Here is a 20,574-nt window from a genome sequence, read left to right as displayed (position 1 = left end):
GGGAAAAATGGGCAGACCAGCTCGGTATTAATAATTTCTACTATAACCAAGCTCTGCTTCCTCACTGTTCTGCCAGGATCCGGATGGAAGGATCCGTGGCTTCGATGGAGAGGGCGAACCCGCCAGTAGGAAACGAGCGGATGAAAGTCAAACCCCGGGCTTGATTCATGCAACGGCATCCTCCCTGCACCTCTCCTCCAGTGACCGTTGGGCATCACGCCCGAGCGGGGATGGACTATGCCGGCTTCAGCTAAGCATCCGGGGCGGGTCTCGCGTGCGATGACGGCACTGGTGGAGCCCGCAGAACAAAGCTGACCCAGAAGTCGCGGATCACTCGGATGTGCTGGTTGCTGGTGCCTGGTGATGAGTTCCACCAAATGAACGAGTTTGATGGCCATCAATTGGGGGAGAACAGCCGTAGCAGATCGAAGAGAGTGAAGTTTATTCCGGGGAAGCTTTCTGTCTAGGGCTTGGCTTAGGAGAGGAGTGACGAAGCTGCTGCAGGAACTAGTCGAGTCAAGCTAGCGAGGGAGGCATGAGGGGAACCTGCAGCGTTCACATGCTGTCCATGATTGCAACGCAGAATCTCAGGATAATGTCTAATAGAAGGTGAGAATTTGACATTAGACTCAGAAAATGAGGTGAGCGATGTCCACATGATATCTCGTGGTGTAACCCAGGGTAGGACAAGAGCCGAGTGGTCGAGGGAAGCTTCACAAACAGAACCTTCAAGCGGGTTGTTATAGCATGACAAAAATCTCCGACTTCACTCGCATGTTTAGCATTATGCCCCACGGAGAGAGTGCAGTACTACCCACTGACCGGGGATCGGCGCGATGGGCTCAGCTGGCGTAGCGACCGATCGAGTCTTACACTCATTGCCGATGGCCGGACAGATCGACCAGAGGATAGTCAGCATGCCGTATGAAGCAGGTCGTTCTCGCCGACAATAATAAGAAAAATTCATCGACACCTGCGATGCAATAAACAGATGTAATATATGCATGGGTTGAGTTGCATTGACTGATCATTGTACTTACAGTCAAGAGCTAATGGATCAGCCTCCCGGATTGCCTGTTTGGGCTCTCGACGTGGCGCTCTTCCCCCACGACCCTAATCTACTTTGACTCTGACTTCTTATTTCCCCGCTCGAGATGGTTGCATTGCTAGTGTGTTCAACTTTTCTCATCACATGTATCTGACAGAGAACCTCGGCAGCCCGAGTCTCTTCCACCTGATCGATAGTTGTCATGGACTGACTGGTACAGATTCTCACCCATTAGAGACACATCTCACCTCCGCCCTACTGCAGCGAGAAATGTTGATTGTCCGGCTACCATTGCTTTTTCTGAGGATGCAGCCCAGCCCATAAGATGGAAACTCTCTAACTGATTACGATGATCCAGACCAAGGCTGAGGGCTCAGGCAACCTGCCTCTCGTTCAGTAGGCCGAGAGTTGCACAAAAATAGCAAAATAGTACGCATCGCGTCATAGTCTCTCCCACCGAGTCAGTTTAGAGTTCCTGTTACTGCATCTTCAACTCATCGGTCTTTGATCGTAAGCCATACATGGATTAGTACATCTCCCACCGCCGATCGTCATCCATCTGCCCCGTCTACCATGGCAGCTCCTTTCCATCATACTGGTTTAAACCAGGGTTATTCTCCCACCCAGGAACATGAATATTTAAAAATCTTCCATTGACTTCCACCCCCCTATCACGGATCATCTCCAAAACGCGCTCGACTCCAGTTCCGACCGGAAGATCGGCATGAGCATTGGCTTCGTCTGTCTTCAACCACTAACGTTGAGATCAGAAATATGTCGGGATTGGCTTGAGGTCTAAATTGGCACTCACCCCCGGACTCACGCAGAATACGGTGAACCCCTCGATCTCAAGCTCTTGGGAGTATAGCACCGTCATCATATTCAAGGCGGCCTTGGTGATTTTATAGGAGGGGGCAGGCAGCTCCCGGTAAACGGACTGCTTTGCAATGGAGCCGACGCTGCTGGAACTGGAGGATGCGAGTCAGGCTTCAACACGGTCGGTTTCGGGTCAAGAGGCATTACATGTTGACGATCTTCTTCATAGAGCCCTTTCGCAATACCGGCAAAAAGTTCTGGGTGATGATATGTGGACCGGTCACGTTGACCCGGAAAGTGTCTTCCAGGTCCGCCCTGGTGGACGTTAGCTTCCATCAGCAGTTTTAAGTCATCCATGGATTGAAACGAACATGTCCTTAATCTGGCCCCAACCCACGATGCCGGCATTGTTAATGAGCACATCAAGTCCCTTGTCGCCCATGATGCTCTCCACGGTCTGGGCGGCCTTCTGGATGGACTCGGGGACCGTAACATCCAAGGGAACAAGCACGACCCGGCCGGGATGCCGGTCTGCTAGGTCCTGCAGGGAGGCATTGACCGATCGGGAGGTGGCAATGATGGTACTGACTTCTGAGGGGGACTTTTCTGATAATTGGCGGACCAATTCGAAGCCGATTCCACGAGTGCTGCCGGTAACTAGGTAGGATGCCATTGTGCGTATTGTGGACACAGCTCTATTCGCTCAATGCAAACGAAATCGGATAAATGAGAGCACGACAATATATATAGCTCCCAGTATTTAACCTGCCGTCCCTCCAAAATATTTATCTTCATATCCTTTGCCTCTCTCCATGCTTGTCTCCGTTTCCTCCGTGTGCCATACCTCCCGCGCTTGTGCCACTGGTCGGAGTTAAATGACCTGACTCGTTAAATCCGGGACATAAGGTTTGCAATATTGCACAGGTCCGCAATCCCCGAGCAGGAGCTGATCTTGCCAGGATAGCAGAAATGTACCGTGGGACTTTTACATCGGACCCATAGGCATCATGATTGCAAGCATATCCTCTTATACCTCTCCTCTGCCTTCATCGTGCTTACCTTTCCACCCGGGTCTTCCCGTCGCTTTCGCGCGGGATCGGGCGCTTCGTGGACTTCCCTTTTGGGGGAAGCCGCTCGCGGAATCATACCGGGCGCCAACGCTAGCCCTGTTTTGGGTTAGCGTATTTGATCCTATACCGATACCAGTTATTTTCAAAGCCAGCGAACAGGAAAAGAAGGATAATATCCCATCTCGTCGACAATCACCAATTTGATAAATACTAGGACATACTAGCCCAGTACTCTGACATTAATAATATGCTCAACGATGAGCAGGCCCCAAGTTAGGTTCCCCACATTCTGGACGATGGATAAAGGTGCCTTTTCGGAGTGGAGACCCAACAACTCATAGACACGCCATATAAGAGTGCACCATGGCAACACATCTCGGGAGTTGCAAAAACCTATCAGTCCAGTTCCAGATCTACAGATTTAGAAGTCATGAGTAGCCGATATGCAGCAGTGCATCAATCGCCTGAGGGCGCTGGCGACGCGCGTCCAACTGCCCTACAAATCATCCAGGATGAACAGCTTCAGGGCCAGTGGTCTGACAAAGTCATCCTCATCACCGGCTGCTCCTCAGGCTTAGGGGTTCATACCGCACGAGCACTATACACCACCGGTGCCACACTTTACCTGACGGCCCGTGACCTCGACAGGGCGAAAACAGCGCTCGGTGATATGATCGATAGCCCGCGCGTGCACCTCTTGTCTCTGGATCTTGATTCTCTGACGTCCGTACGTGCCTGCGCCGAGGAGTTCCTAGCAAATTCACCCCATCTGAATATCTTAATCGCCAACGCCGGCGTCATGGGCTGCCCGGAAGGGCGGACGGAAGATGGCTTCGAGACGCAGTTTGGTACCAACCATCTGGCGCATTTTCTTCTCACCCACCTCCTGCGTCCTGTGATGTTGGCATCTTCTTCACCGCGATTTCGCTCTCGGGTAGTGTTACTCTCCTCCGGTTCGCATCGCTTTGGCCAGGTCAACTTTGATAATCTCACCTGGGAGGGCGAGTTCGACACCTGGTTGGCTTACGCACAGAGCAAAACAGCCAACATCTGGACTGCTAATGAGCTGGAGCGGCGGTACAGTGCGCACGGCCTGCACGCGGTCAGTTTGCATCCTGGGACCATTGCCACGGACTTGCTGAGGCATGTTCCGGCTGACCAACTGGCGATCTGGACGGCGGACAAGGAATTGGAAAAGTATTGGAAGACCCCTGAGCAAGGAGCCGCCACCACCGTCTGGGCCGCAGTGAGCCCAGAGATGGAAGGAAAGGGTGGGGTGTATCTGGAAAATTGCGCTGTTTCCACAGCGTGGGTGCCTGCGGCTGGTCCCTGGGGTCCGGGATACGCTCAATGGGCGTATAGTCCGGAGAGTGAAGCGAGGCTCTGGGATGTATCATTAGAGTTGTTGGGGTTGCAGGACTAGCAATAGCTTAAGCTGCTAAAACTCAATACTCCACCTTTCCATACTTAGGTGATTTCTATTGCAGCAGAGGCAGGTTAATGCGATACGAATATGAGGCATCTAATCTAGCATTGCAGAGACACACAAGAACAGTGTAGGGCCCTAAATGAAGCGCTGAGGACTGAATATCTTCAATGGTACTACTCTATTGACCCCTCAAATCTGTCCATCCCAATACTACCGATTAAACTCTGCAATAACGCTCGGCGGTGCCTGATACGGTCCCAGACTTGTCCATTCCATATCCAATCCAAAGCCCTGGGGTCCTCCTACACGCAGTCCTCGCTCATCTCCGGTCCACAGCGGATGTGCCGCCATGCCGATGACATTCACGCGCAAGCCATACCGCAGCTCCTGCGACCCGATTGCCTCACCATCTTGGCCGAGGACCGAGATGAGGTCGGGTACTGTGCAAATAACCTGCGGAGATGCGGGATTTGCGGGGTCGATGTACGCAGCGTACAGAAACTCATTTTGAAATGGGATAATCAAGTGACGCGTCTCTGTCGAGACATGGTTTTCCATATTCTGTCTCTCTTCCCCCGCTAACGGGGCAATTGTGCACTGGCCAACCGTGTATCCCCGACTGACATCTCGCTTCACGTCAATGATCTTGCCACTGTACAGCAGCTTGCCGGGCGTAGTTTCGAACTATAGGCACGTTAGTTTGCTGCATATGGCACAATTGGCAGTACCTACAATGGCTTTGATGATGTCTGTTTTGGACCGGCGGGCGCGGTGAATAGCCCGACCCAGATACCAGGCTTGGGACACTGTGTTCGGGACGCAGTATTTCTTAACAATGTCAAAGGTCAAAGGTACGGCGGCGACAGCTGTGGAGATACCGAGATTCACACACTGGCACCGAAGCAGTTCCTCGACGCGGCGGTTGGATTCAGCTTTCTCCAAGGGAATCAGCGGAAGAAAGTGAAATTTTCAAGGGAGATTCATACCAACACCACTCCAACATTACCTTTAGAATCCGCAACCACACACGGAGTGATGGGATGTCCATAAACATAAGGTGTCCCTAGATCAAGAACTTAGCATCAGGTCCAGCAGGCCCCTATGGGTAATGGCTACTTACCGTGCTCCATGGTGGGATAGGCGCGGCCCATGAGATCACCGTCGAGAACCGGGATATCGTAGTAGGCGCTGGTGGGAAAGGTGGACATCCCGTTCCCTCCGCCAATCTCGTCGGCAATGATCCCATCGAAATGCGTATATCCAGAGAGACGCACGGCATGGTCGATGGCAGTCGTGAGCTCGATCTTGGCCGGAATTCGCTCCCCGGACACACTGGGGGCACCATACCACGATCCAAACACGCAAACACCCGAGTCGTTCATGCGGTCTGGGGGTACCACCCTCATGCGACCTTTTGCCTCTGAGCTTTGCAGCCAATCTAGACATTGCAAGTACTGCAGATAAGACGGTCCCCCTCCACCTGTGCCCAATACACCGGTCCCGGTTGCGATGAATTCCAAGTCGACGGCGGAAAGGTACCAAACGTGGTCCGCCACTTCAGGAACATAAGTGTCAAGATTGAGGGATGCAGTGTGTTTGGTAGTGATCAAGGATGGAGGAGTGCCGTTCGCCACCATCTCCACGGTGGAAGGTTCTGTAAGGGGCGAATCATTGACATTGATTGACATCCAAGATACCACATGGTCTTCTGCAGATTCACTACCTGGAGCGGGGGCTGCAAGCCTGCCAACAGCTTTGACAATAAGACGGACCGCCTTGTTCGTGACGTACTGCAGAGGGATCTTGTCCACCTCCACGACGCTCACATCGTCCTTGTCAGCGCCGCGTGCGATGGCGGCCTGCACCGCTTGCTGCTTTGCTGCTTCAACTACGGCTCCCTCATCGCGACCTTCCAGGATCTCAATAACATCCACCTCACCAGATACTTTGGCAATGGCAGCCCCAACTGCGTTGGCTGAGTCATAGTGTGGAGGGAGAATGCACTCGGTGACGCCCTCCAGTGCATCCATGTAGACGATGGAGCCGCCCCCGACCAGCAAGAGGGTCACGGGCTGGTCAGACACCTTCATCTCATCAATAGCCCGCTCGAGGATTTTCTTTATGCCCGCGCGTGCTTTGTCAATAATGGTAGCCGGGAGGTGCGCTACCCGAGAGGGCTCTCCCAGCCCAGCCTTGCCAGACGCGACAACAATATCTGTTGAGGTCATGGTATGGCCGCCGAAGACTAGAGCTTCCTGTGTCAGTCGGTATCCGACCGAGTCCGGTCCAACACTAACGGCATCTTGGGCATGATCAATGTGGATGCGACTCCCTCCACCCAGGCCCACTGAAAGCACTTCGGGGATAGGAAAGGCCGTACGTACTCCACCGACTTCGACAAAGTTGGGCGCCTTGCGAGGGAATCCAGATGGCAAGAGAGCGCAAACATCGGTAGTCGTTCCTCCGACATCCATGACCAGTATTTGGGTGTCTGTGTTGCCGCGGATGCTGCTGTTGTTGCTCCGTTGGTCCAGACCGGCCAGATAAGCTGCCCCTGTCAGACTGTTCGTCGGCCCACTGGCAAAGGTCTGAATAGGGCGCTCGGCGGCCATCGCAGCGCTAGTCAGGGTGCCATCATTCTGAGTAAGATACAATGGACACTTCAGCTGTAGATCCTTCATGGCCTGACAAAAAGCTCGAATAGTCTTCTTCGCCAGGTCCAGGATGGAGGCGTTGAGGATTGTGGCATTCTCACGTTCCAATAGGCCAACGCTGCCAATGTCGGCAGAACACACCACTGACAAGTTGGGGTTCTGCTGTAACATCAGTCCCTTGCAGGCTGCCTCATTTGTGCCCCGGTGATCGAGGGGAGAGAACACCCCAACGAGCGCGACGGTCGTAATCCCAGCCTTCTCGATCTCAGACACGGCATTCTCTATCTGTTGAGGGCAGATGGGCGAGATTTCCCGACCATCGATTTCGAGGCCTTGAAAATACTGATTAACAACATCTGTTCATGGCAACGGGATGTAGTCTACATACCACCATCTAGATAGAAAACCGGGCCTCCGATAATGTCACGCAGCCGTGGTGGGAAGTCAGAGAATGGCGGGACCTATGTTACCATCAGCAACCAATTATGCATGGAGAGATCGGAGGTTGCTAGGGGTATGGGAATACCGCTCTAGTGTAAGGACCACACAGACGAATGACAGCGACCCTACTGAGTCGACGGGGGTCGGCCTCAACGACGGCGTTGACGAAGTGGGTAGTGCCGATGGCCACGCTGCGCACCTCCTGGGCGGGAATCTGCGCCTTGGCGAGGACATCAACGATTGCCGTGCAGATGCCAGACGTTACATCAGCAGTGGTTGGGGTTTTGCTGGAAGCGCACACCCCCCTCCGTTGATCTCGATGCAAGTCCTGTTCTGGGAGGGCTGCAGGTGCCGCGTTAAGAATGGCAGCATCGGTATTGGTGCCACCCACATCCACACCGATTCGATAAAACGCCATCTTGATATGGGCCGCTGATAGTTGATAGGGGAACCAGATAGGCTTTCTGGCCGGGACTGAACCGGCATTTTGTACCTGTACCACAGGCGTCCTCATCGTCTGTAGTCAGGATCCAGGCTAAGCCGAACCCCGCTTCTGCTCATGTCGCTCATCCTTGGCTGGCGCCGGCCGAGATAACGCCTTATCATCCAACTCAGCAGGTATAACTGCTTGAACCAAGGATGAGGTTGAGGCTTGATGTTTTCATCGCATGTGGATTGACCCAACGGACTCGCCATGACGCTCCTCCAGTCGCTCGAGGTGCCTCAGGAAGGAGAGACCATCCCCGACCGATGGATTAATAGTGACATTGAACCCATCCAGGCGGATCGTCGCCGCTGGGGCTTTTGGACCTTTAACAACTACTGTTCGGGAGCATGGCCCTATGCTGCGTTGTGCAGGTCTCGCTAACAGGGGTATTGTTCGCAGGGGTCCTCATAAGCTCCAACATCTCTGGCTACATGACCGGCAGCTCACTCATCGCCCTGGGACTGTCTTGGTGGCAGGCTATCGTCGCCATTGTGATCGGAAACATTCTGGCGACCATTTTTATCGTCCTCAACTCGCTGCCTGGGGCGTTTTATCATAGTAGGGATTTGGCAAACCTGTCGTCGCGTGTTGGACTGACATGATGTTCAGTTGGATTTCCTGTGGTGAATCGATATGTCTGGGGCATGTATGGCAGCCAGTTTGTCATCTGGAACCGCATCTTTCTCTCTCTCAGTAAGTCCCCATCGATGAAAGTCTGCAACTCTCCCACTGACAGATGCAGTTTGGTGTAAGTCACATCAGTACCAGTTCACGCGTGCCAACATGGATTGACCGCCAACTTCACGACAGATGCCTTCCAGGCTTGGATTGGAGGCGAGTGTGTCTATGTCTGTCTGCAAGCCATTTGGCCCTCGCTGGAGAAGCGCATCCCCAACCACATGCCCGCCGACACCGGTATGACGACCGCCGAATTTGTGGGGTACATCATCTTCATGGTCCTCTCGCTTCCCGTCATCTATGTGCGACCGCATAAGCTGCAGAAAATGTTCTACATCTCTGCCGCCATTGTCATTGTTTTCGAATTCGTGCTCCTAATTTGGTCTCTGGCCACCATGGGTCCCGACGGCTTCGGTGACACACTAGCTTCCGGGTCGCATGTCTCTGGGTGGATGATCGCGTATGGGATTATCAGCACGATCGGCAGCATCTGCGCCGGAATCCTGAACCAGAACGATTACGCGCGGTTTGCACGACGACCCCGAGATGCCATCTATGGTCAAATCTTTAGTGCAGCACTGTACGCCATCATCTGCGGCATCATCGGCATTCTCGTCACGGCCGCCACGCAGGAGCGCTATGGAGAAGCCTACTGGAATCTTCCCAAGCTCCTGGGTGCAGTCATTGAGACTGGTGGTCCGCGATCGCGCGCGGCGGGCTTCTTCGGAGGTATCGCGCTGATCATCTCGCAGATGGGGGTAAATGTGCCGGGCAACGCTTTGTCTGGAGGTGAGTATCTTATTTGCACACAGGCCTTGTTGGGAAAATGATTGACGAAGCTAGGGTTCGATCTGGCGGCGACCTTCCCCAGGTACATCAACATCCGTCGGGGCGCGTACCTGACGGCATTAGTCTCCATTGCAGCCAATCCCTGGAGATTGGTCAACACGGCCACGGTCTTCATCACGGTCCTCAGTAGCTACTCGGTGTTCATGGCGCCGATGATCGGGATGATGATCGCCTCGTACCTGTGCGTCCACCAGCGCAAGATCAAGGTCCCAGATCTCTTTGTAGGAGATGCACGGAGCATCTACTGGTATACATCCGGGGTGAATTGGCGGGCCATCGTCGCGGTCAGTCCCTCTGCAAGCTTCTTAGGTCCTACTTGACCTTCTCGGTGGACTGACACTCTGGTAGTGGATTTGTGGGACAGTCCCCTCGCTTCCCGGCTTCATAGCCTACGTCAACTCAACCATTCATGTTCCGGCCGGGCTGATGCATCTCTACTACATCTGCTTCCTCAGCGGCGCGTTGATTGCCGGCGCCGTATTTGTGGCACTGCATTATGTCTTTCCCGACCGACGTGTGCGATCGTTCCTCGCGTCGGCGCCTACATCCCAGATGCTGATCGAGGAATACCGGGACCAGCAGATCTCAGTCGAAGCGGTGATTTGTGAAAGGCCTCCGAAACTGTCGGACGATGAGTGAGCAGCCATCGTATAAAAGCGACTTTGATCATTGTGAGGTAGACATGCAGCGAGCCGTTATTACCCCCGTTATCGTTCACATATTGGATGAGTGGACCTTAATAGATGGAGAGAATGATCGCAGTCTGTTAGATTAGAACTTTGATACTGCGAGTGCCAGAGAGTATATGCATCTAGTTGCAACACTCTTGCAGGGAGTTCAATTCAGAGATGCTCCCATTTTTCCTGCCAGGATGACTCGGATATATATATAACAGAGATGACAATTCGCTGGTACTTAGTGACTCGTAGTTGCGGCGGCATTGTAAGAGATACCACTAGTACTCAGTAGTGTATTGTCGTCCACAACAACTCTAACCAGGAGCACTGCCCTATTTACTTCATGAGGCCATAGCATTGAGTTCTTTGAATGTGGAAAGAAGGGTTGTGCTTGCCGGGGAACAAACCGAGTCCGATCCCCGTCTCCACTGCGGCTGGAAATATTTTCACCCCGATGCAGCAATGGTCCAACCCCCTGAAGATGCAGGGTCTGGTCCAGACCCTCAGATGTGGGTTTCAGATGATAATATTCCGTATCAACAGCAGCTTGTAAATCGCCTAGCTATCTTAATAAAATTACCTTGTGTGCCAGTCGACCAATCCGGAACCGTAGCTTCACCGGAAATCCTTACCGCGCTCGGTTTAACGCCGAGGATGACGCGTTCGGAAATCGATCGACAGGCGAAAATTGAAGCTGTCGAAAACCTCTTCAGGACCGCGGGGGAACACCCTGAACCTCTTTGAACCTGCTCCCGAGATCTCTGGATACTCCAGATTCAAGACACCCAGAACAATGACGGAGGAAGGTATCAAAACCAGCAGTGAGGGCGAACGCCCTGGCCAGTCCCCGCCAGGGATCGTGCTGGTGCCTCGACCCAGTTCCCATCCTCAGGACCCGCTCGTAAGCATCTGGCCCCCAGGACATCCTTGGCCCCGGAGTTGAATTGCTGCTGATACATTGAAGAACTGGTCGCATCGTCGGAAACAAATCATCCTGGCCACTCTCTGCCTGGCCTCATTCTCGGGGGCTATCGCTCCCCTATCGGGCCAGCTGAATCTGGCCCAGCAGGCCAAGATCTATGGCAAAACTCGCGTCCAAGAGTCCTATGCTGTATGCTGACCAACTTGTATCACCATCCTGCTCCAGTATATGTCCTGACAAGCTATGTAGAACTCCGCTGCATTGGCGGGCATGGCCTTCGGGCCCTTTTTCTTCGCTCCCGTCGCCCACCGGCTGGGTCGCAGCTCCGTTATTTTCTGGTGCATTCTCTGCGCCCTCATCTGTCAGATCTGGGGAGCCGTCATGACTCATTCGGATGATTACATTCCCTACATCATCTCGCGACTATTTGCCGGCTTTTTCGGCGCCGTGCCCACCGTCCTGGGCCCGCGTGTCATCACCGACCTGCTGTTCCTGCATCAGCGCGGTCGCGCCTTCATGGCCCTGCATATGGCCTTCTTGTTTGGCACCATCGCCGGCCCGACCTTCTCGGCCTTCATCTCGGCCAATGCTTTCTTCCCCGTCGAGTTCTGGTGGACCGTCGGCCTGTTGGGAGCCACGGCCATCCTCATCTTCCTCTTCCTCGAGGAGACGGGCTTTGACCGCGAGAACCTTGACCGGAATCCTGCCATCCCGACTAACTGGCTGGCCAACCGCTGCGCTACCTTCTTTTTCGGCCAACGTGTGGTGCAGCCCACCACCTGGTCGGTGACCGTGAGTGGCCATCCGCCCCAATGTTTGCTATGGATTCTGTTATGCTGACCCGTGTTCCAAGATGAAAATTGCCGTGGCGCCCGTACTGATCGGAATCTGTCCGGTCACGGTCATCATGGGTACCTTCACTCTCATTTCCTTCGGCTTCTACGTCGGCATGAACGCTCTGGTGCCCGTGTGGCTGCAGCGGACTCCAGAGGAGGGAGGTTACGGCTTCTCCCTGAAGCAAAATGCCGCCTTCACCTTCTGTCACTGGATCGGCATCCTCGTCGTCCAAATTGTGGGCCACTACTACAACGATCGATTGCCCCTGGCATTGGCCCGGCGCTTCAACCACGGTGCCTGGAAGCCCGAGTACCGCCTACAGGTGCTTTGGATTCCCAGTCTGATTCTCAACCCCATCGGACTGGGCCTGTTCGGCGCTACTCTGCAGTACCACCTGCATTACATGGTGCTCGCGTTGGCGGTGTTCATCGTGACGATTGGATCGCTGGCTAGTGTGCCGGTGACCGTCAACTACGTCGTGGAATGCTTCACGCGCTACCCGGCTGAAGCGGGTATTGTGATCGGCGCCTACCGCATCGTCTACGGTCTGACCATCAGCTTCTACATTGACCCGTGGGTGGCGGCTGTCGACGTCGGCTGGGTGTATGGCATGATGGCCTTCTTTGCTATCTTCTCGTTCCTGTTCGTCATGCTTCTGATGTGGAAGGGACATGCCATCCGCGAATGGCAGCTGGCAAGTGTGGCCAGCAGTGAGGAAGGCGTGCAGGTCGAGGATGGCAGCAGTGAGAAGGGCGTGGTAGAACACGATGGAGAGAAGTTGAAGGTTTGATACCCCTAGAAGTGGCTGTATATGAGTTACTAGCACATGTGCTAAAGTCTAATCTAATGTATGTATCTAATTCACCGATGTATAATTTCGGGCATATAATATCGTCTATAACTTCATCTCTTCGTCAGTCCCAACGGGGTACTCTTAGTATACAGTGCATGAGAAGCAACATGCTCACGCATACAGCACCGTTCCATTTTCCTTCCTTACAAAGTCCAAGAACACATCCAGCTCCGGACTCGAGGCTCCATCAACTAGAAACACAGCCGGCTTTCCAAAGGGCGCCGACACCTTGGCCGTCTGTCCAGCACGGTAGGTCTGGCCCGTCCACACATGGGTATACGTGCGGTTGGCACTGTGACCAGGGAAGTACACCTCCACGGACTTGTGGCCCTCATCGAGCACCGGTGCCACGTACAGATCCCGTCCCAGGAAGAAGCTCTCGTAGCTGATCTGTCGGGCGCGGAGATCCTCCGGATGGTACAGCACCGGCATCCGCAGCAACGGCCATCCACGCCGCTGGCTCTCCGTGTTGAGGATGCGGCGACGGTAGGGACCCAGACTGCGGAACAGCCGGGCGTTGTAGGCAAAGTACGCATACGTGGTGGAGTTGCTGTAGAACTGGGCGTTCACGCTGGGCACGTTGCCCTCGTGCGACCGGAACACGGCGCTCGAGACGGCACCCAATTCACCCCAGCGACCTAACAGCTCAGCCGATCGTGGGATGGCTCCAGAGGAGTTACTGGTGGTGGGAGGCTCGAAGACGGTCGTGTAGCCGCCAATGTCGCTGTGACTGTGGGCATAGCCGGAGATGCCCATTTGGCCTTGGATTGTCACCACCGACTTGATGCCGTCATTGCGGGTCCAGAGAGTAGCTTGGTCGCCGACCCAGAATAGGTTCATGTGCCGGTTGGCGCCCATGGAGGCAGAGCGGTGGAAGGTGACCATCTCATGGAAAAGAGGCATCTCGGCGGCCACGGAGCGCTGGTAGGCCGCCCAATCCCGCGGATACTGGTTGTGGTAGAAGAAGGCGCTGGTGGAGATGTTGGCCAGCGAGGTATCGGGAGTGATGGGGGTGTATTCGCCAAAGTCCCACATGCAGCCGGAGATGTTGGCGCTCCACACCTGCGTGCGAAGGACGTCGGCGAACCAGGCGCGAGTGTCTTCGTTGGTGAGGTCCAGGATGCCGGCATCGATGCCCTTGCCGCTGGAGATGATTGCCGTAGAGTTAGTGGTGGTGTTCTGCACCATGTAGCGGTGCTGGCTGGCTTCAAGGAAAAGATTACGGCGGTAGCCATCTGACTTGCTGCTGACGTTGGCCAGGAAGGGGTTCACATAGGCGAGGGTGCGAACGCCGTGCTGTTCGCGCAGCGTCTGCACAAACTCAGCCCATGTGGGATACAGCGAAGTGTCGGACTCCCAGTTCCACCACAAACGTGAGATGTTCATGTTGCCATAGGGGGCTGACTGCAGATGCGTGCCCGACCTTTGGTCCATTAGTGATGATGAACGCAGGTAGGAAGGTGGCCACTCACCAGTCTTGCAACCACACACCGGCGACCGGACAGTCGTGCTCAAAACCCTGCTTCACAATCCGGTTGACCTTCTCTTGTCCTCCCTGGATGCCCAGCAGTGCGCCGTGGTCCACCCATTCCGGAAGGGTCGGCATGCGACCAGTGTACTCGGTGAGCATGGTGATAGCGTCCAGCATGGTATCAGCCTGCATCAGATGGCCATGCACTGAGAGACTATCGTAGCGCACCGTGACAGCATCCGAGCGCTGGAAGTCGAAGACGGCATAGGCCGTGTCATTCTCATCGAGATAGAAGACCCGACCGTCGGAGCTGACGTACTGAGGGATGGCCGTATAAGTAGTGTACTGATCACCGCCGCTGAAGAAGCCCTGCGAGTCCTCGATAGCCGTGTATGGCTGGTCACCACGTCCGACACCCTGCTCGCGGGAGAAGATGGGAATGGATCGGTTCTTCATAGAAGCGAAGGACGCCTGCGCGCCGAGACCGTAAAAGTCCTCCAGCGCGTGCGACGCGAAGGTGAGATAGAGACGGTCGACGGGCACGCTGGCATTTGCTTCTGAGTCAACAGAGGCTTCAAAGGCAACGCGATCCGAGAATCTTCTTGGGACCCAAAAGTTCATGCCATATGCAATGTCCTCCCCACCGCAATCCAGAAGATAACCGCGAACAGCTACCTGGTTCTTCACACTGTCGCTACGAGGGATACCCGCCAGCTGGGTGATGTTCTGGCCTCGGCATCGTGCCTGGTTCACGTTGGTGATGTTGAAGTTGCCGCTATCCTCGACAAACTGGTCCTTTCCGGCGCTGGCACTGAGGAAGGGCTGGCCGGGGATGGTTGAGAAGATGGTCTGGTTGTCTTGGTGGATGGAGATCTGATGTTGGCTTGCTTGGTAGGACAGCTCCAGTCCACTGCCCAGGGGCCAGGTTGACCGGGCCTGCCCCAAGCAGGGAAAAACCGCCAGCGTCGCCAGGGCTCCCAAATAAGTTGACGGCATCTTGGGCGAGAGTTTTGAAATCCTGTCACACTGCTGTTATCCCGGGTTTCAGTCCCGATTTATAGCTGGGCTTCCCCACCGCGTCCGGATCGATAGATGCCCACATTACTCCTGCGAGCCTCCACAGTTGGATTGATGGGGACTGGACATGAATCGGTTGCTCGTAAAAGACTCCCACCTGGGATAGACAAAGGTTGATGTTGGTGCCAGGCTCGGCTCAGTTGCCCTGTGGACGGGGAAGTAAATGACTGTGGAGGGGCAGAAGAAAACCCTACGAGCGGACTTTTCCCGACTCTGGGGCAGGCAGTGGACCCTTCGGCAAAGCTGGCCGAAATGCGTGAAGGACATTCGATCGTGTTTAGTCACAAATGGAGGCATCGGAAGCTACGAGAATTAGCATGCCGATTCCTACCCGAAAGAGTCGAGTGCCCACTGTCTGGGGAATCCGGAGAGTCCCCAGACGCCAATGACGCTCGTTCAACGGTGACCCTCTTCCCCACAAAGTCTGCTGGGAAAGTCGATCAACTCGGCTAATGAAGTCATCTTTCCGAGATTTCAAGCAGAACTTGTTGGTCTCTCTTCTGCCGAGCATGTTGGTTCTGTACCATCTGTCATGGATTCCTTGGAATTCGCCAATCACTGTATAGCTCCATAGTGCCCTGATCAGGCCATCTCGAGGTTGTGGTACCGTGCGGCCAGTCTGATAAAAAACATGCTTGTCCAACAGTTGGCTAACTACAGTAGTCGCTGTTTGGTCACCAATAGTCTCCACAACTGGAAATCCCGATTGCACACACCTGGACGGTTGTCTACATGGTGGGGTTCTTTTTTGCAGTAATAACCTGCAGGAACTGCTTACACTTCTCAAAACTTTATGAGTGCGCGTTGCTGGCTGCAGAGATAATGTGCATATGAAGCCTGGGGTTTCCAGTGTTGGTTCCGACCGTCTAGGGTCATCGAGCTCGCGATGTTGCAATTTCTCGAAGTCAGTCTATATCCGGGAAACCCACCCATCTGTTAGACTATGTCTTGTATTCCCATCGTGATCTATGTTGATCAGCTGATTGACCTCGTGTCCTGTCAGCCCATAGTTATCCTTCTTGGTGTCTCTACTGTATAGTGGCCGCTCCTGCCTCCCTGGCTGTACTGATAATTGCTAACAATAAAGGCCTTTTGTGCCTATTTACCTGTGGACGATTCTACCTGTGTTTGCTCTGCACGCTGGTATGATGATTGGAGTTAGTCAGATCAACACTGGTACGGCATTACCAGTTGTCGACATGAGCCCTTGGTCTTGTCCGAAAAATTCCATGGTAAGGCGGCCGTGCTGCATAGCTCAGATCAGTGCTAAAAATAAAATATGCTTACCTGTGAACAACCTGAGAGTATTTTTAGAAGTCAGTGGTGGAAGGCTTGAGGGAATTAAGATTTACTTCGCCCATCCCCGACCGCGGGGGAACGGCGGAAGGTGATGTTATTATAGGGTCCCTTCCATGACCCCCAACATAATCAGGAGATCAGGCACACCGTCATCATGAGATAGCATGTTTGCATGGCCTTCAGTAGACCCTGCAGCGGCTGTACCCTGCGACCGTGTCTTGAGCTGGGCATTGATTCTACTCTGTACGAGTGCCCCCTCGTATAGAGCCCGTCGGCCTTGATGTCCATGATGTCAGTGTCTAGGGGTATTCCGAGGATAACCCCAGCATCAGTCGTAGCCCGGAACAGGAAACAGGAATAAGCGCTCCTCCCTTCTCAGCTCCGGTGGCGAGGAGACGCAGCGGCAGATACGAGGGCCACTTGGCAGACTGATTGGCGGAACCACTAAATGCCTCTTGCGGAGAGTTCAGCCGCTTCCAGTAGAACCATCGAAATAGTACTCATCGTAAACCGTTGTCAGAGCCTCGATGACCTGCTGCAGACCAATGTCTGAATATCCACTTCTCCGCTTGCGAACGTTGGAGAGAACTAGCTTAGGGAAATAGATACACTCCTTGCCAGGAAACCTCGCCCATGCTCTTTATACTCTCATGCGATTATGCCCCGACGGCTATTCCAAAAGCAGAATCAAGTACTATATGGTTAACCTACAACATGTTTCCATGATATGATGCGAAGGATGACATTTACGCGAAAGTTACCAAGTCCAACCGTACAACTGTCACCAATGGATCACTTCGGGGCGATGCGAGACCTTTCGGCTCCAGCCGATGGTTGTGCCCGTCATCTTTTTGTCTCATTGAACCGCATCCTCACTATGCCTTGAGGGACATACGGCTTGTCTCCAGCCAGACCCAGGGCACCTGAGTGGCCAGGTATCAAAGGAAAATCTTCTCTACTCTTCTTGAACGTTGACATGAGTGGAACAGTCTGATTTCCACCAGTGCCAGCGTCATGATTCTGTCAACATTGATCCCGAATAGGTCACAGTAGGTAGAAGAGAGGTCGCCTGATAAACAGCTTCCACGGTTTCAGTCAGCCGACTGAATGGCATTGCTCGTATAGAGCGAAAGTGGTACGCGGGATTGCCGTAGGCTATGGAAATCGCTCAACTCTCTATACAGTTGAAGTCCGGACTTGCTCCCTCTTCTGTCTATAAAGTCCCTGTTTAACCCCCTATCGACTGATCCCCAGAAGCAAGACACACACCTACTACTGCTACACAATTGGATCTCCACTAAAATATCTCTTTTCAATATGAAGTTCGCTTTGCTACCCGCACTTCTTTCAACCTCCGTCCTCGGCCTGAATATCGGCCGCGCCCAGGCCACAGCTCAAGTAACCTTTATTGGTGCAGCCGGTGCCCAATTTACCCAGGACTTTCCCACCGATGGGTCTAATGTCAAGATAAGTAAGTGGCCTATTTGAGGATTACTGTATATCTCGGCTAATATCACTAGCCAACCCCCTGAGTATCTCGCATATATCGTGCAGCACCCAGGGCGCCGTCTGTACTTTTGACGGCATTGACCACAGCGTTACTACCGTGACTGGCGTGGGCCAGGTTGACGTAGGCCCTCCGCAGACCCAGACTCAGGGATCTTGTCGGTTTGGATCCGGATCGACTTCTCCCAGCAATCCCGGTCAAACTCACCCCACCGGAGGTCAAGTGCTCATCACATTCGTCGGTGCTGCCAATGCTCAGTTCCAGCAGCAGTTCCCCACCAATGGCGCTAGCACCAAAATCAGTACGTATCAGATAAACTTTGTTATATGGCCAAGCTAATCGAGGGAAACAGGTAATCCCCTGAGCATCTCCCACATCACGTCCAATACGGGTGGCATCCACTGCACCTTTAACGGCATTGACAACAGCGTTACCACCATCAATGGTGCCCAGACGGTCGACGTTGGCCCTCCGCAGACCCAGGTCTCTGGCACATGCCGTGCTACTTAAGGCCATTGCGAGCAATTATCTTCATGCCTTGTCAGAGTCTGCTGTGAATATGGAGCGTTGTGTTTTATCACAGCATGCCTACATAATTTTTGGCTTAATAATACTGTCTTGTTGGATTTTACTTGTAGGTCTAAGGGTATGTGGTTTGTTTTTAGCACTATTTGAATTTCCGGCACGTATGGTCTGCTTTGTGTTCTTGGGGACTTCAAAATCACGTTTACTTGCTGAACAATGTAGCGCACCTGTACAATGCCTATACAAATTAATAATCTGCAGCACAACTGGCATACAAACATTATAGATGAAAGTAGTAGTCCATGTTACCGACGTGATTGTTTGGAATACAAGATCCGCTTTGTCTTACTGGATCATACCGTTTTAAGACCTGTACTTCATCTGCCTTATGGAGTACTCCCTACGCTGCACCATTACTTGATATATGATTCCGGAGGATCAATCAAAAGAATGACTCAAATTCAACAGGGGCCCCGCAAAGTAGTACTAGAAATCAAAACTATCTACATCTTCGTTCTCCACTGCCTCGTCGATTGAAATCAAGCGCTGACCTGATCACATCATCACATCCCTGCATACCAATCAACCCGCTTTGTATTGAGACACTCAACACCGTCAGTCACAGTGACAGGCCTCGTGTGCAAATTTACTCGTAGGTGATGGTCACCTCAGAGTCGCTGTCGATGGTAACGTCAGTGACAACCTGGCCATTCTCCTCAATCTCGATGATGGTCGCATCGGTAAGTCCAACACTCTCACCACCCGCCGCCTTGGCAACAGCACCAGTGAAGGTGACGGTGCCAAAGTCCACCAGGTTGACGAGCGAACCATTTTCCTCGAAGTCTAAGATCGCGTTAGCGTTTGGTAATGTTGAATGAGGAATGTATGTTTCATATTACCTTCCACAATCCACTCAGCGTTCTGTCCACCGAGGCTGGAGCTGGACGACAGCTCCTTGGACACCTTCTGGCCGGTGCTCTTGTTCTCAATAATGGCAATACCGGTAGTCGAGGTGTAGGACTCCACAATGGCAACAATCTCATCGCCTGCCGAGATGTCGATGCCGCTGAAGTCGTAGGCGTAATCCGGGTACCACTCATACCAGGCATCGAACGAGGCCTCTCCGTCGGTCACGGTGAAGTCAACACCGGTCTGAAGAATGGCGTTTCCATAGGTATCACCGTCGATACCAACCCAGGCAGATGCAGCCTGACTGCCTCCAGAGTTGCCGGTGGGCTCAGGGACAGTGAAGGTGCCGGTCACCGCAGTGTAGGTCGCTGCAGCAGAGGGAGGCTCCACCAGCACGGCACCGGACCAGTTGGAGCTGTACTCAACGTTGGTCTGGTTCTTGGTTGATGCAGGTCTAGCAACTGCCTGGAGGGGTCGGGATCCCTTGCTGCTGCCGCGGGCCTTGAGGCGGGCCTCGAGGCCACGCTGGGGAGCTGCGACGGCAACGCTTGCGAAAATGGCAGTAGCAATTGCAGCAGTGAACTTCTTCTTGAAGAATTGGTTGGTAGTGAAGCTGGGTGAAGAGGTGACTGTGTGTTGGAACTATGGACTTTGAAGTCTTGAAGAAGATTGCAGTGGGATGGAGACGAAATGATAAGAACAGCAGATCCAACCCAATACTTATAGGATGACTTTTTGTTGAGTATCTATCAAGTCGACACTCTTCACGGATGGCATCATTCTTCCTCATACCATCCCAGAGACAACGCCATTAACACTTTGTGAGGATGTCACAGCAAAGTGCCTGCTGAGAATGGCGACATCTCGACCACCCATGTTAAGATGCATCGGAGTCCGATGGTGGACTAACACCACCCTGGTGAAATCCGGAGTGTCGAGAGCATCCGCCGTAAGTAATGTGTGTAAAAAGATCCAAAAAGAAGCACGTCTTACTTGATGCAAATTGCAAGTTAATCCAAGTTAAT

The 20,574-nt window shown here is 53.4% G+C and overlaps 12 protein-coding genes across 12 annotated transcripts; 6 read left to right on the top strand and 6 right to left on the bottom strand.

Annotated features, from left to right (window-relative positions):
* Positions 1 to 338: 338 nt before the first annotated feature.
* An07g00430 (hypothetical protein) lies at positions 339 to 1,127 on the top strand (the record flags this gene model as incomplete). The annotated part of the gene is made up of 5 exons (XM_059748164.1): positions 339 to 439; positions 541 to 609; positions 681 to 736; positions 847 to 933; positions 1,015 to 1,127. 5 exons carry the CDS (start codon positions 339 to 341, stop codon positions 1,125 to 1,127), a joined length of 426 nt encoding a protein of 141 aa, XP_059600837.1.
* Positions 1,128 to 1,930: 803 nt separating this feature from the next.
* On the bottom strand, positions 1,931 to 2,537 carry An07g00420 (uncharacterized protein; the record flags this gene model as incomplete). The annotated part of the gene is made up of 2 exons (XM_059748163.1): positions 1,931 to 2,179; positions 2,262 to 2,537. 2 exons carry the CDS (start codon positions 2,535 to 2,537, stop codon positions 1,931 to 1,933), a joined length of 525 nt encoding a protein of 174 aa, XP_059600836.1.
* A 334-nt stretch (positions 2,538 to 2,871) lies between these two features.
* An07g00410 (hypothetical protein) lies at positions 2,872 to 3,138 on the top strand (the record flags this gene model as incomplete). The annotated part of the gene is made up of 1 exon (XM_059748162.1): positions 2,872 to 3,138. The coding sequence occupies one exon, from the start codon at positions 2,872 to 2,874 to the stop codon at positions 3,136 to 3,138; it is 267 nt and encodes an 88-aa protein (XP_059600835.1).
* A 226-nt stretch (positions 3,139 to 3,364) lies between these two features.
* Positions 3,365 to 4,357, top strand: An07g00400 (uncharacterized protein; the record flags this gene model as incomplete). The annotated part of the gene is made up of 1 exon (XM_001391096.1): positions 3,365 to 4,357. One exon carries the CDS (start codon positions 3,365 to 3,367, stop codon positions 4,355 to 4,357), a length of 993 nt encoding a protein of 330 aa, XP_001391133.1.
* A 216-nt stretch (positions 4,358 to 4,573) lies between these two features.
* Positions 4,574 to 5,417, bottom strand: An07g00390 (uncharacterized protein; the record flags this gene model as incomplete). The annotated part of the gene is made up of 3 exons (XM_059748161.1): positions 4,574 to 5,047; positions 5,096 to 5,299; positions 5,370 to 5,417. The coding sequence occupies 3 exons, from the start codon at positions 5,415 to 5,417 to the stop codon at positions 4,574 to 4,576; spliced, it is 726 nt and encodes a 241-aa protein (XP_059600834.1).
* Positions 5,418 to 5,475: 58 nt separating this feature from the next.
* Positions 5,476 to 7,876, bottom strand: An07g00380 (uncharacterized protein; the record flags this gene model as incomplete). Its single annotated transcript, XM_001391094.3, has 3 exons — positions 5,476 to 7,349; positions 7,406 to 7,478; positions 7,544 to 7,876. 3 exons carry the CDS (start codon positions 7,874 to 7,876, stop codon positions 5,476 to 5,478), a joined length of 2,280 nt encoding a protein of 759 aa, XP_001391131.3.
* A 416-nt stretch (positions 7,877 to 8,292) lies between these two features.
* Positions 8,293 to 10,111, top strand: An07g00370 (uncharacterized protein; the record flags this gene model as incomplete). Its single annotated transcript, XM_059748160.1, has 5 exons — positions 8,293 to 8,503; positions 8,555 to 8,638; positions 8,756 to 9,412; positions 9,467 to 9,756; positions 9,821 to 10,111. The coding sequence occupies 5 exons, from the start codon at positions 8,293 to 8,295 to the stop codon at positions 10,109 to 10,111; spliced, it is 1,533 nt and encodes a 510-aa protein (XP_059600833.1).
* Positions 10,112 to 10,611: 500 nt separating this feature from the next.
* An07g00360 (uncharacterized protein) lies at positions 10,612 to 12,698 on the top strand (the record flags this gene model as incomplete). Its single annotated transcript, XM_001391092.3, has 5 exons — positions 10,612 to 10,658; positions 10,831 to 11,050; positions 11,114 to 11,260; positions 11,321 to 11,863; positions 11,925 to 12,698. The coding sequence occupies 5 exons, from the start codon at positions 10,612 to 10,614 to the stop codon at positions 12,696 to 12,698; spliced, it is 1,731 nt and encodes a 576-aa protein (XP_001391129.3).
* A 174-nt stretch (positions 12,699 to 12,872) lies between these two features.
* An07g00350 (uncharacterized protein) lies at positions 12,873 to 15,228 on the bottom strand (the record flags this gene model as incomplete). Its single annotated transcript, XM_059748158.1, has 2 exons — positions 12,873 to 14,184; positions 14,234 to 15,228. The coding sequence occupies 2 exons, from the start codon at positions 15,226 to 15,228 to the stop codon at positions 12,873 to 12,875; spliced, it is 2,307 nt and encodes a 768-aa protein (XP_059600832.1).
* A 991-nt stretch (positions 15,229 to 16,219) lies between these two features.
* An07g00340 (hypothetical protein) lies at positions 16,220 to 16,896 on the bottom strand (the record flags this gene model as incomplete). Its single annotated transcript, XM_059748157.1, has 5 exons — positions 16,220 to 16,305; positions 16,416 to 16,449; positions 16,498 to 16,555; positions 16,597 to 16,607; positions 16,756 to 16,896. The coding sequence occupies 5 exons, from the start codon at positions 16,894 to 16,896 to the stop codon at positions 16,220 to 16,222; spliced, it is 330 nt and encodes a 109-aa protein (XP_059600831.1).
* A 1,029-nt stretch (positions 16,897 to 17,925) lies between these two features.
* An07g00330 (uncharacterized protein) lies at positions 17,926 to 18,625 on the top strand (the record flags this gene model as incomplete). Its single annotated transcript, XM_001391089.1, has 3 exons — positions 17,926 to 18,079; positions 18,129 to 18,416; positions 18,468 to 18,625. The coding sequence occupies 3 exons, from the start codon at positions 17,926 to 17,928 to the stop codon at positions 18,623 to 18,625; spliced, it is 600 nt and encodes a 199-aa protein (XP_001391126.1).
* A 661-nt stretch (positions 18,626 to 19,286) lies between these two features.
* On the bottom strand, positions 19,287 to 20,425 carry An07g00320 (uncharacterized protein; the record flags this gene model as incomplete). The annotated part of the gene is made up of 3 exons (XM_001391088.1): positions 19,287 to 19,483; positions 19,540 to 20,191; positions 20,342 to 20,425. 3 exons carry the CDS (start codon positions 20,423 to 20,425, stop codon positions 19,287 to 19,289), a joined length of 933 nt encoding a protein of 310 aa, XP_001391125.1.
* Between the last annotated feature and the right edge of the window lie 149 nt (positions 20,426 to 20,574).

The sequence above is a fragment of the Aspergillus niger genome, assembly GCF_000002855.4.
Source record: "Aspergillus niger supercontig An07".
Lineage (NCBI taxonomy): Eukaryota > Fungi > Ascomycota > Eurotiomycetes > Eurotiales > Aspergillaceae > Aspergillus > Aspergillus niger.
This window is presented reverse-complemented; position numbering and strand designations above follow the sequence as displayed.